Here is a 24,683-nt window from a genome sequence, read left to right as displayed (position 1 = left end):
TTAGTATTACGTACCACTCAAATACATCAACTAAAATGTTAAGCAGCATTGTGTACAGGGGCCCAGTGTCAAAATCTAGTGTTAATATCTTTTATTAATTCAGTTTTATGGTGCAAAATAAATTAATAATCTTCTGATTTGTCTATCTTCCTTTTAATACCCGGATTGCAATGAAATGATAGCTTGCACCAGCTCTTCAGTATGTATTGTGAAATGTGAGCTGGGGTTTCAGGTAAAATATAATCAGAAGCGCCCTTTGTGTTTACTGTACTTCAAGGAAATTGAGTACATAATTCATATTCTGAGCCCCTTAGTGGTTAAACAGCATGTTTAAATAATGAGAGAGGAAATGAGAATATGAAAGTATCTTTAATTCTTGAATTAAGAACACAAACTCCATGAATAAAATAAAATAAAACATGCCGCCCCGTGACCAACAACTGTAACTTTAAATCATTTTATGGATGCAATTGAGCAATAAACCATAATTAAGTACGCTATAAAATAATTACTGTTATGTTATAGTGGATTACAATTAAACAGGATATAGATGCAATTTGTATGTAAAAGTATAGTGAAGATAATTCTGAATATAGATTACAGATCATTTAGATACAGGCCATAATGTGAGGCGCTTGTATTATTGTAAAGTTCACATGTATATGTAAGTAAAGTCAACATCACTACACAGTGTACTAATGATTTCTGCATCTGTGTGTACATCAACTGTAAAAAAAACCCATAAATGTCTCTTAACTTTAATCATTTTTAAAGCCCATGTAATAGTGGATTCTGGAGCTTAATGGTAATACCAAAAATTAGGACTAAAAAAGTCTCATGTAGACATATTTATAATCATTATATTTATAAATTGTGTACTATCTTGAACACCTTACCGCCATTTCACTCAGTTGTGATATACTGTACTGCTCTGCCAGCTTGTACTGCAGACAGATATTAAAATGAAACCTTAAGTGAAATATGTAAATTATAAACTCTGGTTTTCCCGGATACTGACATTTAAAATGCAGTATCATCCAGTATATCTGTCAGGCTTTAACTGGCTTGGCATAAAGAAGCATTTGTTAATAATACCTGGTATCATCCGCTCACATAAACCTCATAGATTTTACCTTTAGTCAAAAAACATAAAACTTTATCATTTCTTTAGATCAATAGGTCATTTTCAGTGACTAATACTTACATTCCTTCTTAAAAAAATCTACCAATTAAGCACTGTGGTCCACTAAAAATACTGCTAATACTTCAAAAGGAGCCTTAAAACCCTGTAGATACTAGTGATTAATCTGTACTGGGAAGTATAAGTGATTATACTTTTATTGAGAAGGACAGTTGGACCTGTTCTTAAGCATCTCGTTTCCTTTCAGTATTTGCCTCTGTATTCTGGGACGTATCTGTAAGGGCGAAAAGGTCTTCGGTTTCCAGCTGCATTTCCGTACTCGTTTTGCCTGTAACCAATAGATTAAATGAAAGATGACTCATTTATACTCAATTGGCAAAAGGAAAAAAAACAGACAAGTGTAGCGATAGAGGGGGTTAGAGAGAGGGGTAGAGGTAGGGAAAGAGATGGAGAGAGAGAGGGAGGTAGAGAGAGAGATGGGTAGAGAGAGAGGTAGAGTTAGGTAAAGAGAGGTACAGAGGGGTAGAGGGAGAGAGGGGTAGAGGGAGAGATGGGTAAAGAGGGGTAGGTAGCTAGAGAGAGAGATGTGTAGAGGGGTAGAGAGAGATGGGAAGGTAGAGAGATAGAGAGGGCGGGAGAGAGAGGTAGAGGGAGAGAGAGAGAGGTAGGGAGAGAGAGAGAGATGGGTAGAGAGAGAGAGAGAGAGAGCGATAGAGGTAGGTAGAGATAGATGGATAGAGAGAGAGAGAGGGGTGTAGAGGGGGTACAGAGAGAGAGGTAGGTAGAGGTAGAGAGAGACTCTCTCCTTCAAAGAAGCACAATTCCTAAAATGTTGAACTATTCCTTTAAATCCATGTTGGATATAAAAGCACTCACCCCACATTCTCATCCTGCAGGTCTTCAGCTTTGAGGGCAGCTCTGGAGATGCCCATGCCTGGAGGAATCCTGTCTGGGTACCTCACAGCTATCTTCATGCCGTTCAGCTCATAGCCCTGAAGAAGTGAACAGAGATCACAAAGAATAGTTTTATAGGAGGAGTGAATATGCTAGATGAAAGTTGATACGCTGTCCTGGCAGAAACATATTCCTCATTGTGTTCATGTAGGAAAGGGAGCAATACTTTGTCTTCAGAGTGAACAGATAGCAGGGCTGATTACGACTAATGTAGGTGTTTGTAGCTGAATTAAAAGAACTTGCTTGGTTGTAAAATGCAATAAATGTTTTCACTAGTCTTGCAGAACAAAAAGTGATTGTGACTTTCTGATAAGAAAACTTGAGACACCTAGTTGAAATTGAAGTTGCAAAAAGCAGCCAAATTAATAATTCTGCTGCAGTTTTTTAAACGAGTCTCAGTCCTGGATATGGGCCCTTCTTAGAGTCATATGTAGTCACAACTTTGTGCATATTACTGATCTCATGATATCAGAAAAAGGAGTACACGGGAAGGGAAATGTGCGATTGAATGAAGACAAAAGTGACAACTGAAGTAGGAAAGTCTGTAGTCACACTGTAATTTAAGAGTTCAGGGTGTACTTACATGCAAGCGTTGGATAGCTTCATCACAATACTCTTGTTTTGTATAGTTTACGAAGGCGCATCGTTTGGAAATCAGAACCTTCACACTATAGACGACCCCAACCCTGAAAGACAAGACTAGAGTAAGTCAACACGTACTTTAAGTATCTGACTACAAAAGGTTGAACTGTAGAAATGACACAAAGGAAATCATGTGTGGTGTCTCACTGAAATGAAACACAATGCTCTTACTTGTTAAACACGTTGCTTATCATGGACTCAGTTACTGGGTAAACCAAGTTTCCCACCCAAACTGGAAACAGCTCCCTGTTGAGAGAAAATATTGATTAATTTAACGTGTTTAAAAGGATTTGAAGATGACAGATAACACATGAAGCAACCTATGCAGAGATCCCTGATTGTTATATTTTAAGAAATCATCTTGTGGGTAAAAACACACCTCAACATTAAACTGCATGAAAGCATTCAATGATTTTCTGCTCTCTTAGAATATACTGTCTAATTAGAGGAGAAGCAATACCAATATCCATAAGTATACTGTCTGTAGAGTACTGAATCAAGCGTGTCCAATACGAGAACTGATCATCCAATTAACCTTCTTTCATACCGGCTAATATTGTTATCTATAATGCTTTAATTAATCAAATCAATCATGGATATATTGATCTGCGTGGCAAAGTTTAAATATTTAAGGGAGAATTGGCCCACTTCAGGGGTCAATTTTGTTCCTGGCAGTGTTGAGTGGAAAAGAGTTGAAGCAAGCCAGCCAGCGGACACTAGAGTTTGGTTGATTTCCAGTTTTGCCGGTCCGGTGTACGAGTATACACCGGTTTTATGCCAACCGGTTAACCCGGCATTTGTCATTTGACACGTTCTGGAAAATTAAAAAGTAGCCGACATCAGCAATAGATGCCAATGGCGTCACGGCGCTAAATCCAGCTTGTATTGCATTAGTAATAAGCGATATGACAAGGTGATTAACATAATGTTTGTTTAGAAACGGACTAACGGAGCCACTAATGTCAGACGGAGGCCGGTGACTTCGACATAACACCGGCAACATGAAGGAGATCATATTTCAATAGAGGTGGGAGGTGGGAAGGGATGCACGGCACACGTTGTGTTTGTTTACTACAAATTTGAGGTGAAGGGTTAGGCCCGAAGCTAGTGGCAACTTAGGCCCACGCTCACATAAGGTGGACCAGCTATTCTCATTTTGTGACAAGCATTTGCTGAGTCAAGTGTGACACCTAGTGGTAAAATTTGGTATACCAGTCTGGTCCAGTGTTGTGGCTTAGTATCAAACCGGTTTGGACATTTTTATGCCGGCTCAACTCTAGAGGACACAACTCGCTCTTGCTCCACAACATCAGTAATCATACCCCACATACAAACAATAGAAGCGTTAATAATGCAAGCATTATACAGCACCAAATCAAAGCTCATTTACCATTAAGTACCTTATAGAACTCCAAAGACACCAAGTATCATACAAGAAGTAGGGAACTGGATCTGTTTTCTATATATAATATGGCCAAAATATTGATCAAGCTTGGTGCCGATTTATTCTACAACATGCAACCAGACTAAAACATGACTGAAATATCATAAGACTCATTAAGACTCTGTGAGCAAGATAGTTAGCATTAATTATCAGATCTGCACCACCTGCATGTCAGTCTTTGCTATAGTATGCACATTCAACACACAGGTTAAAAGTCTGCACACCAATTCATCTCGTCTTGTTTGCGTTTCCTGATTAGACATTAGCCAGGGAGCCAAGATCAGTCCTTTTTCAGTCTGTCCCTCTCAGAACGTTATCACAACCGTTAAATTAACTAAAAGATAGCCGGACCCGGCTAGTCACCTGGAGACGGGCCGAGACACCTGGAGTCACGACAGGCCTGTAAAACTGCAACAGGTGTGCATATGTTGTAACTAATCCCGACGCAGTTTACGGGACTGTCGTTCAATTGTCCTTTTAGCAATTATACAAAAATTCAAATGAATTCCATACATCGCCCAAACCTTGTTGTGACACAGTTGACAGAGAACCGAGCTATTCTTAGAGACTAGTGACAGCTTTGTCATTAAAATACTGTCAAATGTAACGTAAAATGTAATGTAAAAATCATCCATGAAACAGAACTTAAGAATCAAACTCTACAGCAGTACAGTAGTAGTAATATGCTGGTACGCCTGTTTTAAGTAAATCATAATTAAACACCTTAACCTTTCAAACACTGCAGTGTGACTGAATCTGTACTCACTGTGGGTCTTCATTGTTGGTCTTCGTGGCCTGATAAGGAATGGGCTTTGGTTGACTCTGGATGTTGGACATATTCGGGGCTGGGCCTAAAGCTTTGTTCTTAAATGCTGTTTGTGGTGCATCGTGGGTCTGAGGAGGAGGATGATGAGCAGGGATCGTGATGGCTGAAAGGACCGGAGAGATCCCGGTGACATTTGCTAGTTGAGCCGGTTGGAGAGCGCCATTTTGAATAGCTCCTAAAGACAAGTGTTAAAAATGAGTATAGTGTACAAACAGAGTGTTTTCAGTCTCAACTGAAGCTACAATATGAGGTTAAGAAATGTACTCTACACAGGTAGGCTCCAATAAAACAAGGACATTTCCATTTCCTCTGATGCATGGCAGCATTTAAATCTAATCCTTGTTAGTAAAAATCACACTCACCAGGTCGATGGTGTAATTTGGACAGCACCTCTAGCGCTTTTTTTACGGTCCCGTGAATAATTAAAGCATTTGAGCTCTGCTCCCGAGTGAAACCGTACTCCTGAAACAAAACACAGAATGTCAGGTTAAAAACCCCTTCGGTGAATGATTATCGATCCATTTGCCTTCAATGCTCTTCAAGACTGTTTCTTAAATGTGAAGCAACATTTGTATCAGTTATTTTCTATCGCTTTTTTTGTGTGATGATTATAAGGCTTAAATACATTTTAATGAAACGACTGATCTGAAAAACAATGTTGTGTTTTTGTTCAAAATGCAACAAGTTGCTTTGATTACATGGTGTACAGAACTTTTTTGACACTATTTTCCCAGCTTTCCCACCAACACATGTGTTACGGTTACACACCATTAGTTGTGTTATCTGCACCCGCATCAGCTCCTGGGCAGCTTCTGCATATGAACTGTCCAGTTTGAGAACCTCCCTGAAGGCCTGGGCAGCCTCCCCATACCTCTGGAGGAAGAAGAAAGGGGAGGAGAAAAAAAAATACAATGAGCTTTCACCACTCGCTATCTCAGGACTAAATCAAAGTTCAGGCTCATTCAATGCCACGCTGCCCGGCCCAGTTATTAGTCATCAGTTAATGTTTACAGCAACAGCTAGTCAAAACAAGAAGAGTAAATAATGTGACCCTGCACAGCTCAATGAAACGTGGAATTTATTCAATGGTGTTGCAACAAGGCCAAATGAAATACTGGGAGCAAACAAAACAGTGTAAACACTGATGAAAAATGACTTTAACTCAGAGATAGTCACAGCTACAAAAACTGATAAGAGCTGGATCATATTTAGCGGAACAAATACTTTGATACAAGGGCTGCACAATTAATTGAATATTAATCGCGATCACGATTTCGGCTTCCCAGAATTAAATGAACATGATCGACTGCGATGTTGACGTTTAAAATGCTCCGCTCATAGAACACTCTGCATAAATCAAGCGCTTACTAAAATAACAGCTAGAGATGCACCGTCAATTGGCGGTAGATCAAAGCTAGACGGTTTTCAACAGTCTGATAAATCAGATTTTTTGCAGGTCACACACACGTGTGCAGCCGCCACATGATGGTTTTACGTCGCCACACAGCAGCACAGACAGTAACGTCACACACACACAAAACATGATGTCAGTGTGGAAGTTCTTCAGTGTGAGTGAAGAAGACAAAGCTAAAGTCTGTCACAACTGTAAGTCCAAAATAAGACGCGGAGGAATAAATCCAATTGTTTGATGACAGCAATATAAAATAGAGGGAATTATGACCTGTTTCCCTTCCCAACACTAGCTCTAAGCAGCTTATAATACTGTATATAATTAGAACTACTAATGCCAAGATTTTTTAATCAAAGTAAATATTTAAATAAAAAAACAATCGTTTATTTCCTAATCATTTGAATTGTGTGTTTTTATGTGAATAACCACTATAGATGACAATAAAGTATAAGGATAACATTTTGAATTTTTAACGGTTGGACTGTAGCACAACACAGAAAAGAAAGCAGCACTCTATTTATTTAAATGTGAAATTGAAATTAAAATATTTTGTCCCAAAATCTATGAATCATGACCTCGATATTGATCGAAATAATCGTGATCATCATTTTTGCCATAATCGTGCAGCCCTATTTGATACATACCATGGTTTCAATATAGAGGGGTAAAATCAACACTAAACAGTGGCTCGTGGGCTACAATTACTACAGATGGTACTTTTGTATATGGCCAATGCGTAAAAATCAATATATCAATACTGCCCTGCCAAGATCAAAAAAATATTTGAATGTGAAGAAACATAGTATTGAGCTAATGCCTGTATATCATGTTTTCTATAACAGAGTATAACTGAGCTAGGTGCTGCTGTGGCATTCAGCATTATTTGTCATCCCCCAACATACCCCCGGCCCACACATCAACAGGGACTCAACTTTCACATAACAGAGCACATATGGGAGACCACTTACCTTTAAACCTGCCAAAGCTCTGCCCCGCCTAAACAGGCCTTTAACCCAGCCTGGCCACATGCTGAGAGACAACTCCGCATCAGTCAACGCCTTCTCATATTCTTGCAACTTTTCAAAACAGAAGGAACGATTGCCAAACAACCTGCAATGGAAATAACAGTTAAAACGTTGAGTAAAAACCAATGGTGGTGTAAGATCCATCAGCGAATTTACTTTAAATGAAGTAAAGGGACATGCTCTTACTTATACTCTGTAGGGTTGTACTTAATTGCATCCGTGAAATACTTCACAGCCATATTAAAGTCTCCAGCACTGGCAAATCTATTTCCAATAACTGTAGAGAGAAAAGGGAGGAACTTCAGTTAAAATTAAAAACATAATTTACATATGAATAAATATCTATCTACAAATCAGCCCATCTGGCTGAGAGTTTGTACATGAGATGGATACAACTTACTTGCAAGATTAGTGCTTATTTTTACATTATCTTCCAAAGTGGGGCTGCTAGGGGCGGCAGCTTCCTGTTCAGACAATAGGAGAGAAATGAATAATCCCAAATATCAAAATCCAAGTACTATGGTCAATCTGTAGTCATTGGAATAGTAATCATCATCTGTCCTCTCTGTTGAGAATCGGATCAATATGCAAGATACCTCACCTTCTTTTCAACCTCCGGGTCTTCAGTAGGTTTGTCAGGGACGGTTTTAGGTTGTTCTTTGACTGGTGTCTTTTGTTTCTCTCTCCACTCAGGCCTGGGCTTCTGCTCTATTTTACGCCGGGCTATAAGAGCAGCTTTACTCACAAATGTACTCGTCATGTCCAGTTCCTTAAAAACAAATCAGGAGAGACACAATTAATCACCTTCCTAAGTCTTTAAAAGTGCAGTGTGTAGGACTTTGCAGCATCTAGTGGTGTGATTGCAGATTGCAACAAACTAAGTACCCCTCCGCTCACTCCTGCTGTGAGCCGCAGAGTGCAAAACCGTTGTAACGCCGCTCGCCTGGCCATCCTTACGATAATAACACTACTTTAAGAGCAACGGAAGTCCGACGGAAGTCCGACGGATGTCAGACGGAAGTCAGACGGAAGTCAGACGGCAGTTGGCGGTACCACGGTTTTACACTTTGCGGCTCACAACTGCAATTCTGGGGGCACGCCGACCGTCATCTACTGTAAGTAATACACCTACTGGATAAGTACCTCTACAACCCCACTTCAAAACACCCAAACTATCCCTTTAAGTCTTACAGAGCAGAAATGGAATAAAGGTACATTTTTTTTTACCATATCATACCACTATATGGTATCATAATAGCTATTTTGGCAATTGTGGATGTATGGCTTATATTAGAAATGGCCCTGGACTAAGTTTTGAATACAAAGTTACCAGGAGGAAACATCTCAGCATCTGCAAATCATACTTTCAACACAACCTTTTTCACTTTAAGTGTCCAAACAAAAATACAGACATACCAATATATATCACACAAAAATATTAGTGCAACATCGATTCAATATTTTTATAATAAACCTCTGTTTTTGCTCAACACTCTTTAAACAATAGGAGTATGAATGACAATAAGATGAGCGCTTGGTACCTCAGAGTCGCCCGACTCATTCTTGGTGTCGCTATCTTCATCACTGGATTCGTCTTCACTACTGTCACTGCTGTCTGTATCTTTTGCTGCAGCCAACTGTTTAACACTGGAAATGATATCGTTTCTGGATTCATCATTAACTGGTTTGCTCTCGTCTGCTTTAGATTGCTGTGCGTCATCTTTTTCCTGTGAAGTGGAAAAAAACGAACCTGTTAAAGCTTGCAGTTTGGTTAATAGAGAAGAATAAAGATGTTGCAAACACTGATCATTACCTCTTTATCTTTAATGGGGTTCTGTTCTTCCTTCTCCGACCTCTCAAGCTGTTTTCTTTCTTTCTGTTTCTGTAGGACAGGAATACACATAATGAACTTTAATTTACACAATTTGACTTTAACTCATTACTATGAAACTCATATTGGAGATTGCAAAATTTACCTGCTTTTTAATTCGCTTCTTCTGAGCCTTTTCTTTGCCTTTTTTCGCTTCTTCTAATAATCTGGCTCTTCTTTCAGAGTCCTTAAGGAGTTGCAAAAAAACATTGCATTGATTTCAGCCACTTGAACACCGTAGAATCACTAAGAATGCTATCTATTTAACAATATAGACAAAATAAAAGTGAACTTACACTCTCCTTTGCCTGAACTTTTACAGCGGGTGGGTGAGGAACTGCACAAGATGAAGCGTAGTAATGCCGTGGAAGCTGATAAACAGAGCTGGATGACCTTGTATGGTTCCCACTTGATCCTCTGTCACTACTCCTGTCAGAGAGCCTTGGGTATCCATGGAAGTTGTTATGACCATGTGCCCAATTGCCAGTTCCATAATCATCCTCATCTTTACCACCTCGCTCATCATCGTAATCCATATTTGCTGGGAAAGAGTACGTTTAAATTACTGAATAAGTGTGTAAAGCCTTCAATTAAGTTTAAAGCAATTTCACAAACAAAACACTGAAAACAGACTTGTGTGTGATGGGAGATGTGATATCTGCTTACCAATAAGGCCAAGTCTTACTATCCTTTGAAAACCAGGACGACTCTCAAACAAATCCACAACCCTTTGCTAAACAGGAGAAGGAGAGATGTAAATGTTAGTTGTACGTAGTTTCTCACAATCATCACATTAGCTCAGCACCTTCAGTCTTGAAACTTTAATTGTCCTCCATTTAGACCCCATTATACACTAAACAAAACAAAGGTTGGTGAGTTGTCGAGGCTGTCCAAAGCTGCGTGTCAATGCCAGCACTGAATGTGATCTCTGGTTGCAGTGAGTTAACACTCGAGCACTGCGGCACTGGATCCTTAAATTTCATTTTCCTTCACCCACAGGAAGCTGACTCACTAATAAACACATGTAAGGCCAACAACTCTGGAGACTCGAGACTGCATCTAATTTGGTGACAAATTGTGTGTTCTAACTAGGGCTGACCCGAATGCTAGATGCTTGGAAGCTTCTAGCGTTGCCATTGTATTCGACCTCCAAATCAATATTTGAATGCTTCATTTTTTTGTTTTTTCTTTTAATATAAGTATGTAATGATAAAGTACAGATAAAGTACTCAAAAAATCTCACATACTGTTTTAGCCTACTAAATAGCATGTTAGTATAGAATTTCAGACGCAACCCCAGGTCATAATACTGCAAATATGTAAATGTAAATATTGCAATACTTTCACCAGTGGGCCATAGGCACAATCCCCATTGTGTTACCTCATTTGGCGATAGATAGTGACATAACAGACATTTATTTAAATGAAAATCTTCAAGATTGATACTTTAAAGTGTCAGTGTAGTTCCTAACAGTAAATGATTTGATTCAAAGCTTTAAATGCAGAAATGTCCAATGAATTAACACATGACCGACAAAAAGGACACACTGCGAATACACCACAGGCTACTTCAGAGTAACAGTTGCTATTTCACAAAATTCCTGGAAGAAATATCAATGTCAGTATCGGAATTCACTTAAAAAAAATAAAAAATAAAAAAAACTAGCTAGGATTGTTGTAACGTTATGGTGACAATTTTGAAGATTTTCATTTAAATAAATGTCTATTAAGTCACTATCTATTGCCAAATGAGGTAACACAATGATTGAGAAGTTTTTTCCTCACGTGCCACTGTGGCAGATCACTGAACATTTCTACTAGCCACACAATTTTTTTGTCTGCCACTTCTGAAATCTATGTAGAAAACTGTCATAGTATAAAGAACACACCGCCATATGCAGTATTTTTTTTTTTAACTTTTTTACGCAATAGTAGGATTTGTTTTAATCACAGAGGACACATATCTTTGCAAATACAATAAAGTATTGACTGTTAATCCTTGCTTTTAAACTATTAATTCAAAATCAATACACGTTTTTTGAGAATCGATACAGTATCACAAAACATAATATTGCAATACTCTCTATTTTGATATTTTCAGTCAGTAGTAATATACAGTAGGAATATGGATAAAGTAACCTTAATCCCCGACTATTTTTAATTTAGGAATTGCTTTTTAAAAATAATATTTCTTAATATAAGGAAACCCTGTCTGCCGTGGTGGCAGGTGACCTGAAATTTTGACCTGCCACAGTCAACATTTACCCTGTATTTGGCAGGTGGCAGGTGCTTATTCCATTCCCTGGTTGAGCCTATGGCCCACTGATGAAAGTATTCCAATATCTATATATTTCCAGTATTATTGTTATTATTATCAAATGGGTGTCTGTGGTGACATTTCCTGAAAATGTGTTTTTCTCCATTGTATACAACCAAAAATGAAACTATGCACACAAGTCTCAAAACGTTGAAGCTCATGTATCAACAAAAAGACTAAACTCTGAGCATAATTACATAGTTTTCACTCAAATAGAAAGTCTAAAACAACTGAAATCTTAAAGGTCCCATATCGTGCTCATTTTCAGGTTCATACTTGTATTTTGTGTTTCTACTAGAACATGTTTACATGCTGTACTGTTAAAAAAAAATTTAATTTTCCTCATTATGTCTGCTTGAATATACCTGTATTTACCCTCTGTCTGAAACGCTCCATTTTGGTGCATTTCAACGGAATTGCGTTGCTTGGCAACAGTTTGGGTCCATGTTTACTTCCTGTCAACAAGGAAATAAACTGGGACACATTTAGAATGTTTACGTTTAAAACCGTGTAATGGTCTAAATATTTGGGGACAAAGGAGGACGGTCTGCAGGACAGATAATATTACATACAGTACACTTTCATAGACTAAGCTACTGGAGTTACCCTGCACTATACTCATTTTTAACAGTCTCTTCTGCACTTTATTCACTTTTTTTAATAGTTGTGTATCACAGCTGTTACCCTGCACTATATTCACTTTTAACAGTTTTCCTCATCTCCTTGTATTTTTATATCTGGTATATTTTTTGTACTTTAAACTACTAACTTTTTAACTGCCTTTTTACTAACATGTTTTGCACTATGGAACGGTGATGCTGGAATCTTGTATTTCCCTCGGGATCAATAAAGTTACTATCTATCTATCCATCTATCTATCTAAATATTGTATATTTGTGACATCACGAATGGACAGAAATCCTAACTTCTTGTTTCAAACGCACAATTTCTGAATACGGCCTGTGTGTGTATTTCTCTGTATATTGAGCGCTTCGATACTTTCACAGTATTTATAAAGCACTTAAACCTGCTTTATAATATAAAAGACATGAAAATCTCACTTTTTACAACATGGGACCTTTAAGTTTTAGTTTGGATTAGACAAACAAGTTATAAGGTGAGCTTTGGCAGCCCAGCCACTTTAACTTTTAATATAAGTGTGTTGTCAAACCAGTGAGTCATCTGTATCGTTGCCAGTAGACGCCGTGTGGCTAATTGTTTATTAGTATGAACAGTAAAGTTATCTAGCTGCGCACTTCTGACTGCAGGAACACCGGAAGTGACTTCAAACACTGTGTCAAAGTGTCCCCCAAACAAATATTTGAGAGTGAGACTGATCAAAGTTAGCCTCATGAATCCATTAGTCTCTCAAGGACAGGATGGACAACGTTTGCTGGTACATTGAGGACACATTATCACCACACTGAGAGCAGTATCACATCAGTGTTAGCTACTAAATCACCCACATATCTTTGATGTATTTGCCCAAAAGCTGAGGATAGTTTAAAATGTATACTTACAACCATTCGGATGTCTGTAAACTCTGAAAAAGAGGAAGACAAAGTAGAGTTAAACACAAACCCACATGGTGATTTATATCAGTATTCATGCGGAAGCTATCGTTAGCATGTTAGCTAAACTAGCCACTAACTTCTTCTGACAGGCTAATAGAGCACTTTTCTTACCCGTCTCCTCTTTAAATACCTCCATGTTTAGTAACACACGCCCCCTGCGGCCTCATATACTCCTAACTGCGAGTTAAACGCACGCAAAGTTGCGTTAATTTAACGCTAATGTTAGCAGCACCTAAACTTTTGCGGCGTGCATGTTGTTTGCGCGCGCTCAACTAGTTTTCTGTCTGCATCACGTGACCGGAAGAAGCTTGTCGTTCATTGTACACATGCGCAATGTGACACTACTGACCCTACTGAGTTTCTTTCTTACTTAAAAGCCCTTAAAGTCATGGAAAAAACAAAAATGCTTTGAAACTTCTTAGTATAATAGAAGAATATGAATTACAGGTATAGCCCTATAGCCCTTAATTTAATTTATTATTATTTTCATGTCTAATTTTACCTATTTTATCAGTTCTTGTTCTGTATGCACCTTGTCCCTTTACTCTAATGCAATGATCTATGAGCCATGTTGTTTGTCAATTTGAATTTGCTTAATAAAAGCAAACAAAAAAACCCAATTTGCATTCAAAAAATTAAATAAATCTCTGCATGGAATGTATGACAGCTCAGACAGGACTTTTGTATCTCTAATTTGTTTGCCTAATAAAATTATACTTTAAAAAAAAAGGATAATTTATTCTGCAACACCGGATTGCACAACAAAATACAGTTGTAACCTAGTCCACTTAGGCTATACAATAAAAACATGACAAAACAAAAAGAGTAGTAGACTCTAACAAGCTACTAGACTAATATCTTTTACATGTATATATTTTAAATAATATTTCATTTCATGTTTAATTTATTTCATGTGAATAGCTATTTACTGGTTTTCTTACCCTTTTGCATTTGTCTCTCTTGCTGGTGTAGCTTTTAAATTCCCCCCGAGGATCATTTGTCTTATACGGTCGGCTATATCAGTAGAAAAGCCTTTTCTCACTCAATTGCTTTACCCATCCTGATCAAATTGAACATAAAGTGACATTGACAATTCAAGATTATATTAAACCTTTAATGCATCACTCAGTAAATAATTAGCACCCACACATTCATCATTTTATGAAGGATTTCAGGTAGACAGCAACCTGTAGTTTTAAACAACTACCAGTGGAGCCATTAATAGGAATAGAAATATCTTTCTTTAGAGGGAAACTGTTAAATGTGGAAATGTTTCACTGGAAATGTTTAAAGCATACGTATATATATATTATGTAATGTTTGTTTCTCTGTACATTTCTTGCACGACAACAATCATTGCACAGTAAAACTGACGTCTCCCATTTTCATGATTTAAACAGCAAAATAACAATTTTGAAGATGTTTGGCACATCCAATGATTCAAACATAATTCAGTAGTCAGCACATTTTATGTTGACAAAAACTAAATATCAATTTGATAAAATGTATTTTCAAGTACCCGTGATTAGGTCACTGTTGCTGCTCCTGTGCACAGTCCATGTGCCCGTAGACTTCACAATCTAATGTTAAAATTTAATGCAAAGACATTCTGAGAACCTTTTCAGGTGACAAAGGCTTTGCTAAAGTAGTCTGAGTATTAAAAATGTCCTAATTAATTCATCTTTGAGACCAACAATGCGATTACATAAAAATTGTGCATTCAGTAACTCAATTTAAAAATACAATCACTTTCACAACACGTGAGTGAGCGAGCAGCTGCAGCACTAGCTTCCTTTTAACTCGCGAAGCAGCCGTCTTTGGTCAAGTCATGAGAAATAACCTGGCCTTATTTCTTCGCCTTAGAGTTGAAAAGGTCAACCCTGGGTCACAAACTCTCAAAGGCTTATCAGTTGAGTCTTCATTATAACCTGGATTTTAAGTTTTTGAGAATATTCGTAGGAAACTGCCATCCGTCTCTCCAGTGGGAATCTTCACTTGTTATTCTATAGTCCTTCCGTGGCGTACAGAAAAGGAGATGAGTCTGTGGTAAGCACAGCAGAGGAGGATGATGGACCCTACCACCATGCCACAGATGAGGCTGAAGGCCCAGCGGGGTCCCAGGAGGGTATAGGCCTGGGAGACGAAGACTGGGCCCAACGTCCGCGCTCCGCTCCCTGACGCTGTCAACCACCCCATGTACACACCCTGCAGAAAGCAACAGGAAACATCCACACTCTGGGTTCTCAGAAGATGCATTCATTTGATATAATCATTTTATGAAGTTTCAAAGTAAAACAACATTTTGAGAAATGTATGTATAGGCACATTCAAAGTGGTTTAAAGCACCCTAATAATTAACCACTACCCTCCAGTCTTCTTACCTGAGGTTTGGGTCCGAGGATTTTGGAATACAGTGTGTAGGACATCACGTTGCAGGCCGGGTATCCCACCCCGATGAGGATGTCAGCTGAGATGTACTGGGCCAGATTGATGGCAGGAGTATACTGGCACCAGGTCTGTTCATACGGGCAGCCTGTCGGCTCTAAAGAGTTGTTGGAGGCTATCGTGTCTTTAGATATTTCACTGACCAAAGAGTGGTTTTTGAGGTCTGTATTTTGAAAAGAAAAGCAGAACCTGAACACTTGGATTCTCAGCCATACTGCTAATGTTCAACAGTTATCCAGTGTAACTCGAATTGTCACCACTACAAACACTAGGACATTTAAAAATCTGTAAAAAAAAAATTCAAATTATCAAAGTCAAAAGGTCCCAACAGTAATATTCCAATCAAAAAAGAGCCAAACAGGCAATTAATTACTCAACAGAGGAAACAGAATCAATCTGTGCAATTAAAACAGTGTATACCTGCCCACTGGATTTTAGGGTAATGATTTCCCCATGGAAGCAGCATAAAAAAGCCACAGAATATAATGGCCAAGCCTGCTAGAAACACAGGGCGATCCCCGACCCTGAAAGGAAATAATAAATTTGGTTAATCATTATGAATGTTTGACATTGAAGTAGGGCTGGGGGATATGGCATAAATCCTGATATCGGTCATTTCATATCTCGATAACAATATATATCAAGAGGTAGCATGTTTTCTGGCAATTCAATAAATAAATAGCATATGAAATGGTAAAGCCTATTTTGATATACTCCTGTGTGAATTAAATACTTGAAAAATGAAAGGTACTGAGTATTTTCTCTTTTAATTAACCTAACACTTTCAAGTGGAATTATAGAGAAAAAAATGAATATTTCCAGCTATACAATGACAATGTTTACATGCATGCACACAACTACAGAGTAAAGAGATTAAACAATAGTTTGATTTAACTACACTGGGGTATTCCCATAAGCAAAGGGCAGGCAGGAGGTGAACAATAAAGCTGAATGAATGAATGAAAACATCCTGCACACTGCTGTTAGAAAACACTACTCACAATGTATTTTAACCAACATTTGGGTTCAAAGTGAACTTTTACACATTACCTCTGCCGTCATTCTGCAGAGAGAACCCTGCCATGAGCTGTATGCACTATTATATTCTGGGTTAATGGAGCTTAGAGGTTAGAGAAGCTGGTGACTGGTTGACAGTTGGAGTCCAGTTTGTTAATCACATTGATCTGAGTGGTGATGTAAAAACAAAACCACAATCTTCAAATGATAGAACTTTTCCCTAAAAAAATCAGATTTTCTGAGAAATTTCAGTTAGTATGTGCTTGTTATTATCAATTTAGACAACGTAATTGTGTATCACGATATCTGATTTCATCACGATATTCAATTGAAAGATGATAAATTATCATATTGAATTATCGCCCAGCTCTATGTTGAAATATATTTCTATCTAATCCATACATGCATGAGGGTCGGTACCTTTGAGAGGCCACTTTCACAACTAGAAACACCAGAACGGATTGAAATCCAATGCCGCAGATGATGATGCCGTTGTATAACACCGCTTCTTTCCTTGTCCAAGCGAACATGTCCATGGACAAAGGGGTGGCAATTCTGAAAAATAACAAAAATATACGGTCACATTTTTTAAACTTTATATAACCGAGTTATATTCTAGCTTGTCTGCCTCAGTAGTCTGTAATGAAATACTTACGTCTCAAAGACAGCAAAGATGAACATGACAACGAAGAAGAGGACGTTGGAGGTCAGGACCGCTACTTGATCAATGGTTTCCTCAGTTTCTTCACTAATGTCATCAGTATCTACAGGAAAGGGAAGAAGATAATAAAGGCTTGAACCAAAAAGCAAAGACCAATATCCTGCAACGACAACTACAAATATAATCTAGAATAAAATCTATGATTCTCAGAGGCACTAGTAACATATGCATGGACTAGGGTTGCCTTGTGTAATGGGTTGCGTCCCAAATTCCATACAAACATGCTCGTTAGTACACTAAAACAGTATGTGAGATTTTTCAGTATGTCCGTATGCAAATTGCATACTATTTTTGGTCAAATATTACAGTATGCAAATACTGAACACTATGCCGGCTTAAATATCCCACAATGCAATGCGGTAGTAATGAAAACGTTCATGACAGACAATTCTGCAATGTCAATAACGCTTCAAATTAAGTACAAGATTCCACTTTGCGATAGGCGTAATACAGTTTTCAAATTAGTTCAGACTTTTTGATTCTCACAAATCATCGTTTGGTCACATGAGGTTGGTGTGGGTTACCATGGTTACGCGCCTCCAAACGGCAAGGAGGCACTCAGGGAGTGACGTGGTAATTACAGTTATTACAGTGCGTCCGATAAGACACTGTTTATTCACACAAAAGTATGTCGAACAATAGTTCAAATATCGGGTATAGCGTTGTAAAAAATATAGAAGTATCGACACATATCGATACTGAATATTTGAAACGGTTTCAATACTCCTTTTCCACAGTATCGATGCATGGGTACCGGCTGCGCTTTCTGCTCTCTCTTCTCTTCCGACATCGAGTTGACACACACACCAATATTTATCTTTTAATAAATATCAAAATTTTTATGCCCTCAATGATGTATTGTATCAAAGTTAGAAATTACAGTATCGTGACAACACTAATAGTATGCAATTTCGGGCACAGCAATGATCTCTCTCCTGGTAATGTCACACACTGTCCAATACACTTATTAACACTTCTGTAGATCTTTTAACGCGGCCTCTGCTGCCAACTTCTTCTTTGTTTGTACTCTATATCACAACATCAATTAAAGGAGCAGTGTGTAGGATTTGGCGGTATCTAGCGGTGAGGTTGCAGATTGCAACCTACTGAAGCCTCTCCTGTGTGCCAAGCGTGTAGAAGAACTACGATGGCCGACGCAAATATGTAAACGGCCCTATCTAGAGCAACTTGTTGTAAGAGTTGCATAGGTCATTTGGAGCAGAGCCAGTGCGTAGAGTGTGTGAGTACGAGGGGGGAGAGTGGTGAAGTAAGAGAGAGAGAGTGGTGGCGATAGCAGTGAGTAACGTTATCAACTCCGGCCCAAGCAGGAAAAGTTAACAGTGTTTGGTTTGTCTGTTCTGGGCTACTGTAGAAACATGGCGGACTCCGTGAAGAGGACCTGCTCCATATGTAGATATAAACGGCTTATTCTACAGTAACGAAAACACAACCATTCTTATTTTCAGGTAATTATACACAAAAAACATACTTATCTGCCAATAGATCCCCCTAATGCTACACACAGTTCCTTTAAAATTTGGTTGAAAAAAAAGTAAAAAATAAATACCTTCCGACGTGTAGTTGATGGCCGGAACGTGTCTTCCATGGTCATCAACACGGTGCTCTCTGTTGACAAGAAACCCAGCAGACATCTTAACCACACAAAATAGCGTTGAGAAACTCAATACTGTACAAACAGTAAACTGACAATAGCGTAGCTAAATGGAGTAAACAGTAAGAGGATCTTAATTTGATGCGCTCAAACTCTGAAATCTACAGAAAAACAAGGAGAGACACTATAAACATGTCGGGAAAGCCTCACCTCAGCAAAAAAACAACCAGCAGGATGTTGACGAGGCCAAAAGCTGCAGCCAGTAAAGCAGGAGCAGTGTACATGTTGAGCTGCAGGTCTATGCCCTTTACCGTGACACCATGCTCACCAATGAACGATAGGCATGCCTGCAGAGCTAACAAAGATATGCAAGTGTTAAATCAAACAAACCAACAACCTTTCGCTTGTTTATCCCATCATACACTACGCTTGCATCATTTGCTCTGTACTTTGCACTGGCTGGTTCTCATAATATGAACAAAATACAGCCATCTTTACCTGGTCCCAGGATGAAACCCAAGGCCTGACAGGCACTCATGTTGGCCATGGCACTGGTCCTCTCCTTCAGTGATGTAGCTCCAGCAACATAAGACCTCACCACAGCAACATTACCTGCCATAAAAAGACCAAAGAGAATGTTAGGAGTTAGCTGTGTGACATGGATGACATCATAATAAAGTAGAGCAGAGCCATATGTACAGTTTATGAGCAAACCAACTTTAAATGAAAAGGGACAGTTATTCACAGGCAGACATGTGGACAAATAATGCAAAACATATTCAGGCCTTCACAATTCACCTGCTCCAAAGCCCACAAAGGCTCTGGACATGAGCAAGTGGAACTTGTTATTGGTACTCGGCAGGTATGCGTAGGCGTAGTAGATATTGGCTGACAGGTTGATGACGATGGAACACACCAATGGCTCCCTGCGTGGCCGGTAGTTGGACCAAAGGCCAAAAATGGGCGAGGCCAACATCTGGCCGAGACTGTAGGCTGCCACCACCCATCCCAAGAAGCTGGCATTGGCACCATCATCAATCTATAAGAAACATAACCAAAAACAAAACATGTGAAATCATGAGCGTGTTCTACAGAAGACCCTGCAGTTGACTTAGCATGATGTTGTAATGACATTGCTACAATACAAATATATGAGACAGTTACATTTTTAGTAGAGGCGGTTACATTTGACACAGAACTAGAATGTGACCTACTATTTAGATTTACTTTCTACTCCGTTAGACTAGTGCACAGGTCATGTGCAGTACAAAATCTAAAATTAAGTCGCCCAAAATGTTCTTTGTGGCTTCTTTCACTTCCTGTTTACCCTGCCAAGATTTGCCTTTGAAAGGAAAAAAAACAAAGTTCCTTCATTTGCATTAACGACATCAGCAGAATCAGTCAACAATCTTTTACAAAGAAAATGGTAAGCCATACAGTACATACTGTACCTTTTGCAAATAGGGCCACAGTGATGTGATGACAATAGTGAAACCTGAAAGGGCACATAAAACATAGTTGATTCCCTTGCTGTCAAAGATCCTAAACATTGTGTTATGAATCATATCATGCACAAGCCAGGCAAACACACAGATGCATCATATTCACAATGATGGTACTTATTGCAAAAACTCATATAAGCTACTGATCTTTTGTGGTAATTTGTATAGCTGGTTAAGATGAAAAATGGACGATGTTTTGTTGATTTTGTAATTTGGTCCCTTTCTACAGGTATGCCAGATGTATTTTATAGGTATAATATGTAACAGTTGTTGGTTGCTGTTTATGAACACACAGTATTCAAAGTTGGCGACACCTTTACAGCTCAACGAGCTGAGAAAGAGAGAGAGAGAGCAGCGGTGGTCGAGCGAGCTAGAGTGACTGAAGAGAGAGAGCGGCGTTAGTGAGAACAAAGCAGCAAATCAGGGAAATAAAACGTTATTTTCTGATTGTTTCCCGGCAGTTATGTTCTAAAACACACAACTAACTCCGCACAACTCTGCATAGCCCTGCAGATAGGAGTTACAAGATTTTGAATGAATGCAGGCTTCCTGTCTGCAGGCTGTGGCTCAGTGCTGCTCTCATCAAACTACAGACACACACCAATCTGCACTCACAGCACAGAGAGGAGCAGGGGGATCACTGGAACACATGCATAGACATAACACAACCCGTCCTCATCCGTGAAATAAGGCCACTTTGTATGTGGAGACTTGTACCTCGGTATCAGAAGTCGAGGGGCGTGACAAAGCAGTGACTACCTGAACAGGCTGCACACCCTGTGCGCTGTTATTGGGGGCACAAGGCCACTTTGCAGACGCCCAGAAGCGTCCCAAGTAAGGCAAAATAAGAAGAAAAGAGAAAATACAGGCAGAGGGCAGGGTCTCTGCAGAAACAGACACTGCCACACACTTATAGTTGGGCATTAAGTGATGATTGAGAGGGATTATTTTTGTACCAGTCTATACATTGTTTTCAGTTAATTGTTGCAAATTATACTTTTAAGTTACACAACAGCACTATTGACACTGATTCAGTCTCTCCATCAAGAGACAGGGCCTTAATCATTATTCACCCTTTTTATGTAAGAGACCCCTCTCTCTATACATACACAACTTGTTTAACCCAATGGGCTTTCTAAATTAAACAAATTCAAGAGAATAAAATCCACGTGGGGCATCCTCACCTACACTGCTGAGAAACATGGTGAAGTACATGACTCGGATTGACCTCCACCGACTCTTGTAATCTCCATCCTGAGAGCCATCACTGTAGGTACACAAGATCACAAGACAGTACAGGTGATTAGAGGTTTACTGATATATAGAATTACAAAACATTTTGCCCCCAAGTGGTTTAATGTTACGTAATGCATGGCTCACATGTAGTACAGGGTTGGTAATAAACTCCGAAAAAAAGGTTGGAAAATCTGTGTTTGGTGGATTATTTCTCTGTTGTTACAATGCTAATTGGCATTGTATTTTACATCGTTGGAAAGCCTGTTTATTTACCTTCACAATGATGTCCATCTTGTAAGGATCATGCATTTGTGGGATGAGCAGCACAGCTGATTATGTGGGTAGCACCCAAGAAAAATTTGACAAAATGCTCTGCCAATGGTAAGCAGTGTATTCTCCTGTTGGTATTGACTCTTGTTTTGAGTTGTTTGGTGGAGATGTGACTAGGGTTGGTGACCAGCATGAGGAGGAGGTGCCAGGCTGTTGTGGCTGCGTATGGATCTTCTCCTGACGGTGTATTAAATGAATAAAGTGTAAAATAGCCAATATGTCTTGTTTGTTCCTTGTTACTGATAGAGAGTTCAATCATCCAATCCACCAAACAACTCAAAACAAGAGTGTGCTGCTCATCCCACAAATGCATGATCCTTACAAGTTGGACATCATTGTGAAGGTAAATAAACAGGCTTTCCAACGATGTAAAATACAATGCCAATTAGCATTGTAACAACAGAGAAATAATCGACCAAACACAAGTTTCCAAACTTTTCCCCCCCAGTTTACTTCCACAGCCTGTTTGGTAAACAATGCACAATCACTGCTGAATGTTTAACCACATCTAATGTAACAGTGGCAAGTGTGTCAAGTCAATGGCTGTTGAACTCTGCACCCACCTGCTTGCATCATCCCTGAGCAATGGAGTGGTGTCGTCAGCGTCAGCAAATTGAGACATTTTTGCTAAAAAAAACCTGGACTTTGGAGATGTAACACAAAGTCTCTTTAAGTCGCCATGTATCCGAGGGTCAGTGAACTACACTGCTAATGCTAACTACTACAACTCTTCCTCTGGAAAAGTAGCTATAGTATGAGCTGATGTAAGCAACTCATTGTACATTCTTACATACACGTTAACGAATAACACACACACTGTTAAGAGAAGTAGTTTCCGACCGACGGTGAAGAGAATGAACGAAATGCGCAACACAAACTGGACTATGATACTACAGAGGCAGCTAATTAACCACAGCACTATTCAAACAACAGCAACTTCCGTTTACACATTTCAAAATAAGGTGAATCCGAATTAAGTTTATGCTATTTTTGTGTTTCTTTCCACAGTGTGCTGTTCATAGCTTAACAGAATAATTCGAGTACATTTGTTTGTATGATTATTGAACAGATTTAAGACCTAACCGTTCATTTTTTTCAATAGTGAGCAACTATATGCTTTTATTTTGAAGCCTGTATCACATAACATCCGGGTCAGTGGTGTTTCCTGTTTATATTGACGTAGATCTCTCACGTGAGAATTCACAACAAACCACATAACAGTCCCCACAAACATTTAGGCACAAAAATACAGCACTATAATAACGTTTTTAAAATAAAATATTTTTCTTGTAACCTGAAGAGCTGCATTTTAAAATTTTCAAAAATTAAACTCAGAATTTATCCATCCAGTGTGTTTTTAGAGTAAATATATTATTACACCCATAATTAAATGTATTACATAGTGAAGCATGAAGAACAAAATTTGGATCTGCAAAAGGTACACGATTTGGACAAGTGGAAAAATCAACTGCATTTAACACAACAATTTACAGAATATGGAGGACAAAATGCCCCACACAAAAATAAGTGTGCATTTAAATTAGTTTTCTTCTTTTTGCATTTGTAAAAATAATATAATACATCTTTTATGTCTGTATCTTAAACTAAATGGACTGTTGGGTGTGCACTTTCATTTCCTACTAGTAGCCTGTAAAGGTTGATCAATCATTGTTTTCCTCATGCAAATTGTTAGTTTTGCATCTTCATGCACGATTTACAGCAGCTTTAACGTGTCAAAGCAAACTTGTGCTTGTTTGTTCAACAGAGATCTTTGAGTCATATTATCTTTATATGCTCCATGTGTGAGTGTGTGTGTGGGAGTAAAGGGGGAAGTCCTTGCAGACAAACAGAAAGTGATGAAGCAGTGACAACCTACAGGAGATGTGGTATCCTTCACACATTTGTCGGTATCCTTCACACACTTGTGGCATTGAGTGGTGAAAGGACCAAACTTTCCCTTGACTTTTTCACTTTCACATCTCACGGAACAATAGAAAAGGTAAGAAAAAGTTTGTATTTTAGCCTAAATATGACAATTAATAGTCTTTGGCTGATGCTGAGCCTGCAGTGAGCTTATAATAATGTAATATTAGGTATCATTTATTTCAGCCAGCAACATTGGTTTGTTTTAATGTAACTAAAGGTTCACTTGGATTCACTTGCTAGTTGCATTGACAAAAACTGAAAAAATACTCGCTTGCATGACAAAATTAACCATTAATGTTACTTTCCATTCCTTTAGAAAAAGAAGAATAAAAGAAAACTGTAACGTTACCTATAAAAATTGCCTTTATCAGTGCAGTGAAGGTTAAACGAAAATGTCCTATTTTCTACTTTTACACTGATTAATTTGATTTTATTTGACTGCTAGAACTTAACATTAGCTACACAGTTAGGTTCACATATCATGACAATCAGAATAAGCAACTATTTCACCATAAAATTGAATAATTCTATACATTGTTTTTAGTTAATTGTTGCAAATTATACTTTTAAGTTACACAACAGCACGATTGACACTGATTCAGTCTCTCCATCAAAAGACAGGGCAGTTTCCTTAATCATTATTCACCTTTGCATGTAAGAGACCCTCTCTCCATACATACAGGTGCAGCT

At 38.6% G+C, this 24,683-nt stretch overlaps 2 protein-coding genes and 2 long non-coding RNA genes across 4 annotated transcripts in view; 1 reads left to right on the top strand and 3 right to left on the bottom strand.

The window, feature by feature from the left end:
- The window catches only part of LOC119481616, a 319,631-nt gene extending 317,245 nt beyond the window's left edge, over positions 1–2,386 (top strand). Inside the window, exon 6 of the long non-coding RNA XR_005205235.1 lies at positions 2,038–2,386. This is a non-coding gene — a long non-coding RNA (uncharacterized LOC119481616). The remainder of the gene's footprint in view (positions 1–2,037) is intronic.
- On the bottom strand, positions 351–13,500 carry LOC119481607. The gene is made up of 18 exons (XM_037758711.1): positions 13,316–13,500; positions 13,151–13,173; positions 9,980–10,046; positions 9,610–9,854; positions 9,420–9,500; positions 9,257–9,325; positions 8,985–9,170; positions 8,045–8,212; positions 7,844–7,907; positions 7,630–7,720; positions 7,387–7,528; positions 5,776–5,880; positions 5,370–5,469; positions 4,948–5,182; positions 2,909–2,983; positions 2,679–2,781; positions 2,018–2,133; positions 351–1,469 (listed from the first exon to the last, which is right to left on the bottom strand). Exons 1-18 carry the CDS (start codon positions 13,338–13,340, stop codon positions 1,385–1,387), a joined length of 1,980 nt encoding a protein of 659 aa, XP_037614639.1. The 5' UTR covers positions 13,341–13,500; the 3' UTR covers positions 351–1,384.
- Positions 13,501–14,297: 797 nt separating this feature from the next.
- Positions 14,298–22,994, bottom strand: mfsd8 (major facilitator superfamily domain containing 8). Its single transcript, XM_037759378.1, has 12 exons — positions 22,631–22,994; positions 21,686–21,768; positions 20,451–20,494; positions 19,798–20,038; positions 19,498–19,611; positions 19,210–19,354; positions 18,955–19,013; positions 17,322–17,430; positions 17,087–17,221; positions 16,070–16,173; positions 15,586–15,812; positions 14,298–15,409 (listed from the first exon to the last, which is right to left on the bottom strand). Exons 1-12 carry the CDS (start codon positions 22,687–22,689, stop codon positions 15,203–15,205), a joined length of 1,527 nt encoding a protein of 508 aa, XP_037615306.1. The 5' UTR covers positions 22,690–22,994; the 3' UTR covers positions 14,298–15,202.
- On the bottom strand, positions 20,650–21,678 carry LOC119482020. Its single transcript, XR_005205351.1, has 2 exons — positions 21,213–21,678; positions 20,650–21,008 (listed from the first exon to the last, which is right to left on the bottom strand). It is a non-coding gene; the product is annotated as an uncharacterized LOC119482020 (long non-coding RNA).
- Positions 22,995–24,683: the final 1,689 nt, after the last annotated feature.

Source organism: Sebastes umbrosus, chromosome 22 (genome assembly GCF_015220745.1).
Source record: "Sebastes umbrosus isolate fSebUmb1 chromosome 22, fSebUmb1.pri, whole genome shotgun sequence".
In the NCBI taxonomy this organism is placed as follows: Eukaryota; Metazoa; Chordata; class Actinopteri; order Perciformes; family Sebastidae; genus Sebastes; species Sebastes umbrosus.
This window is presented reverse-complemented; position numbering and strand designations above follow the sequence as displayed.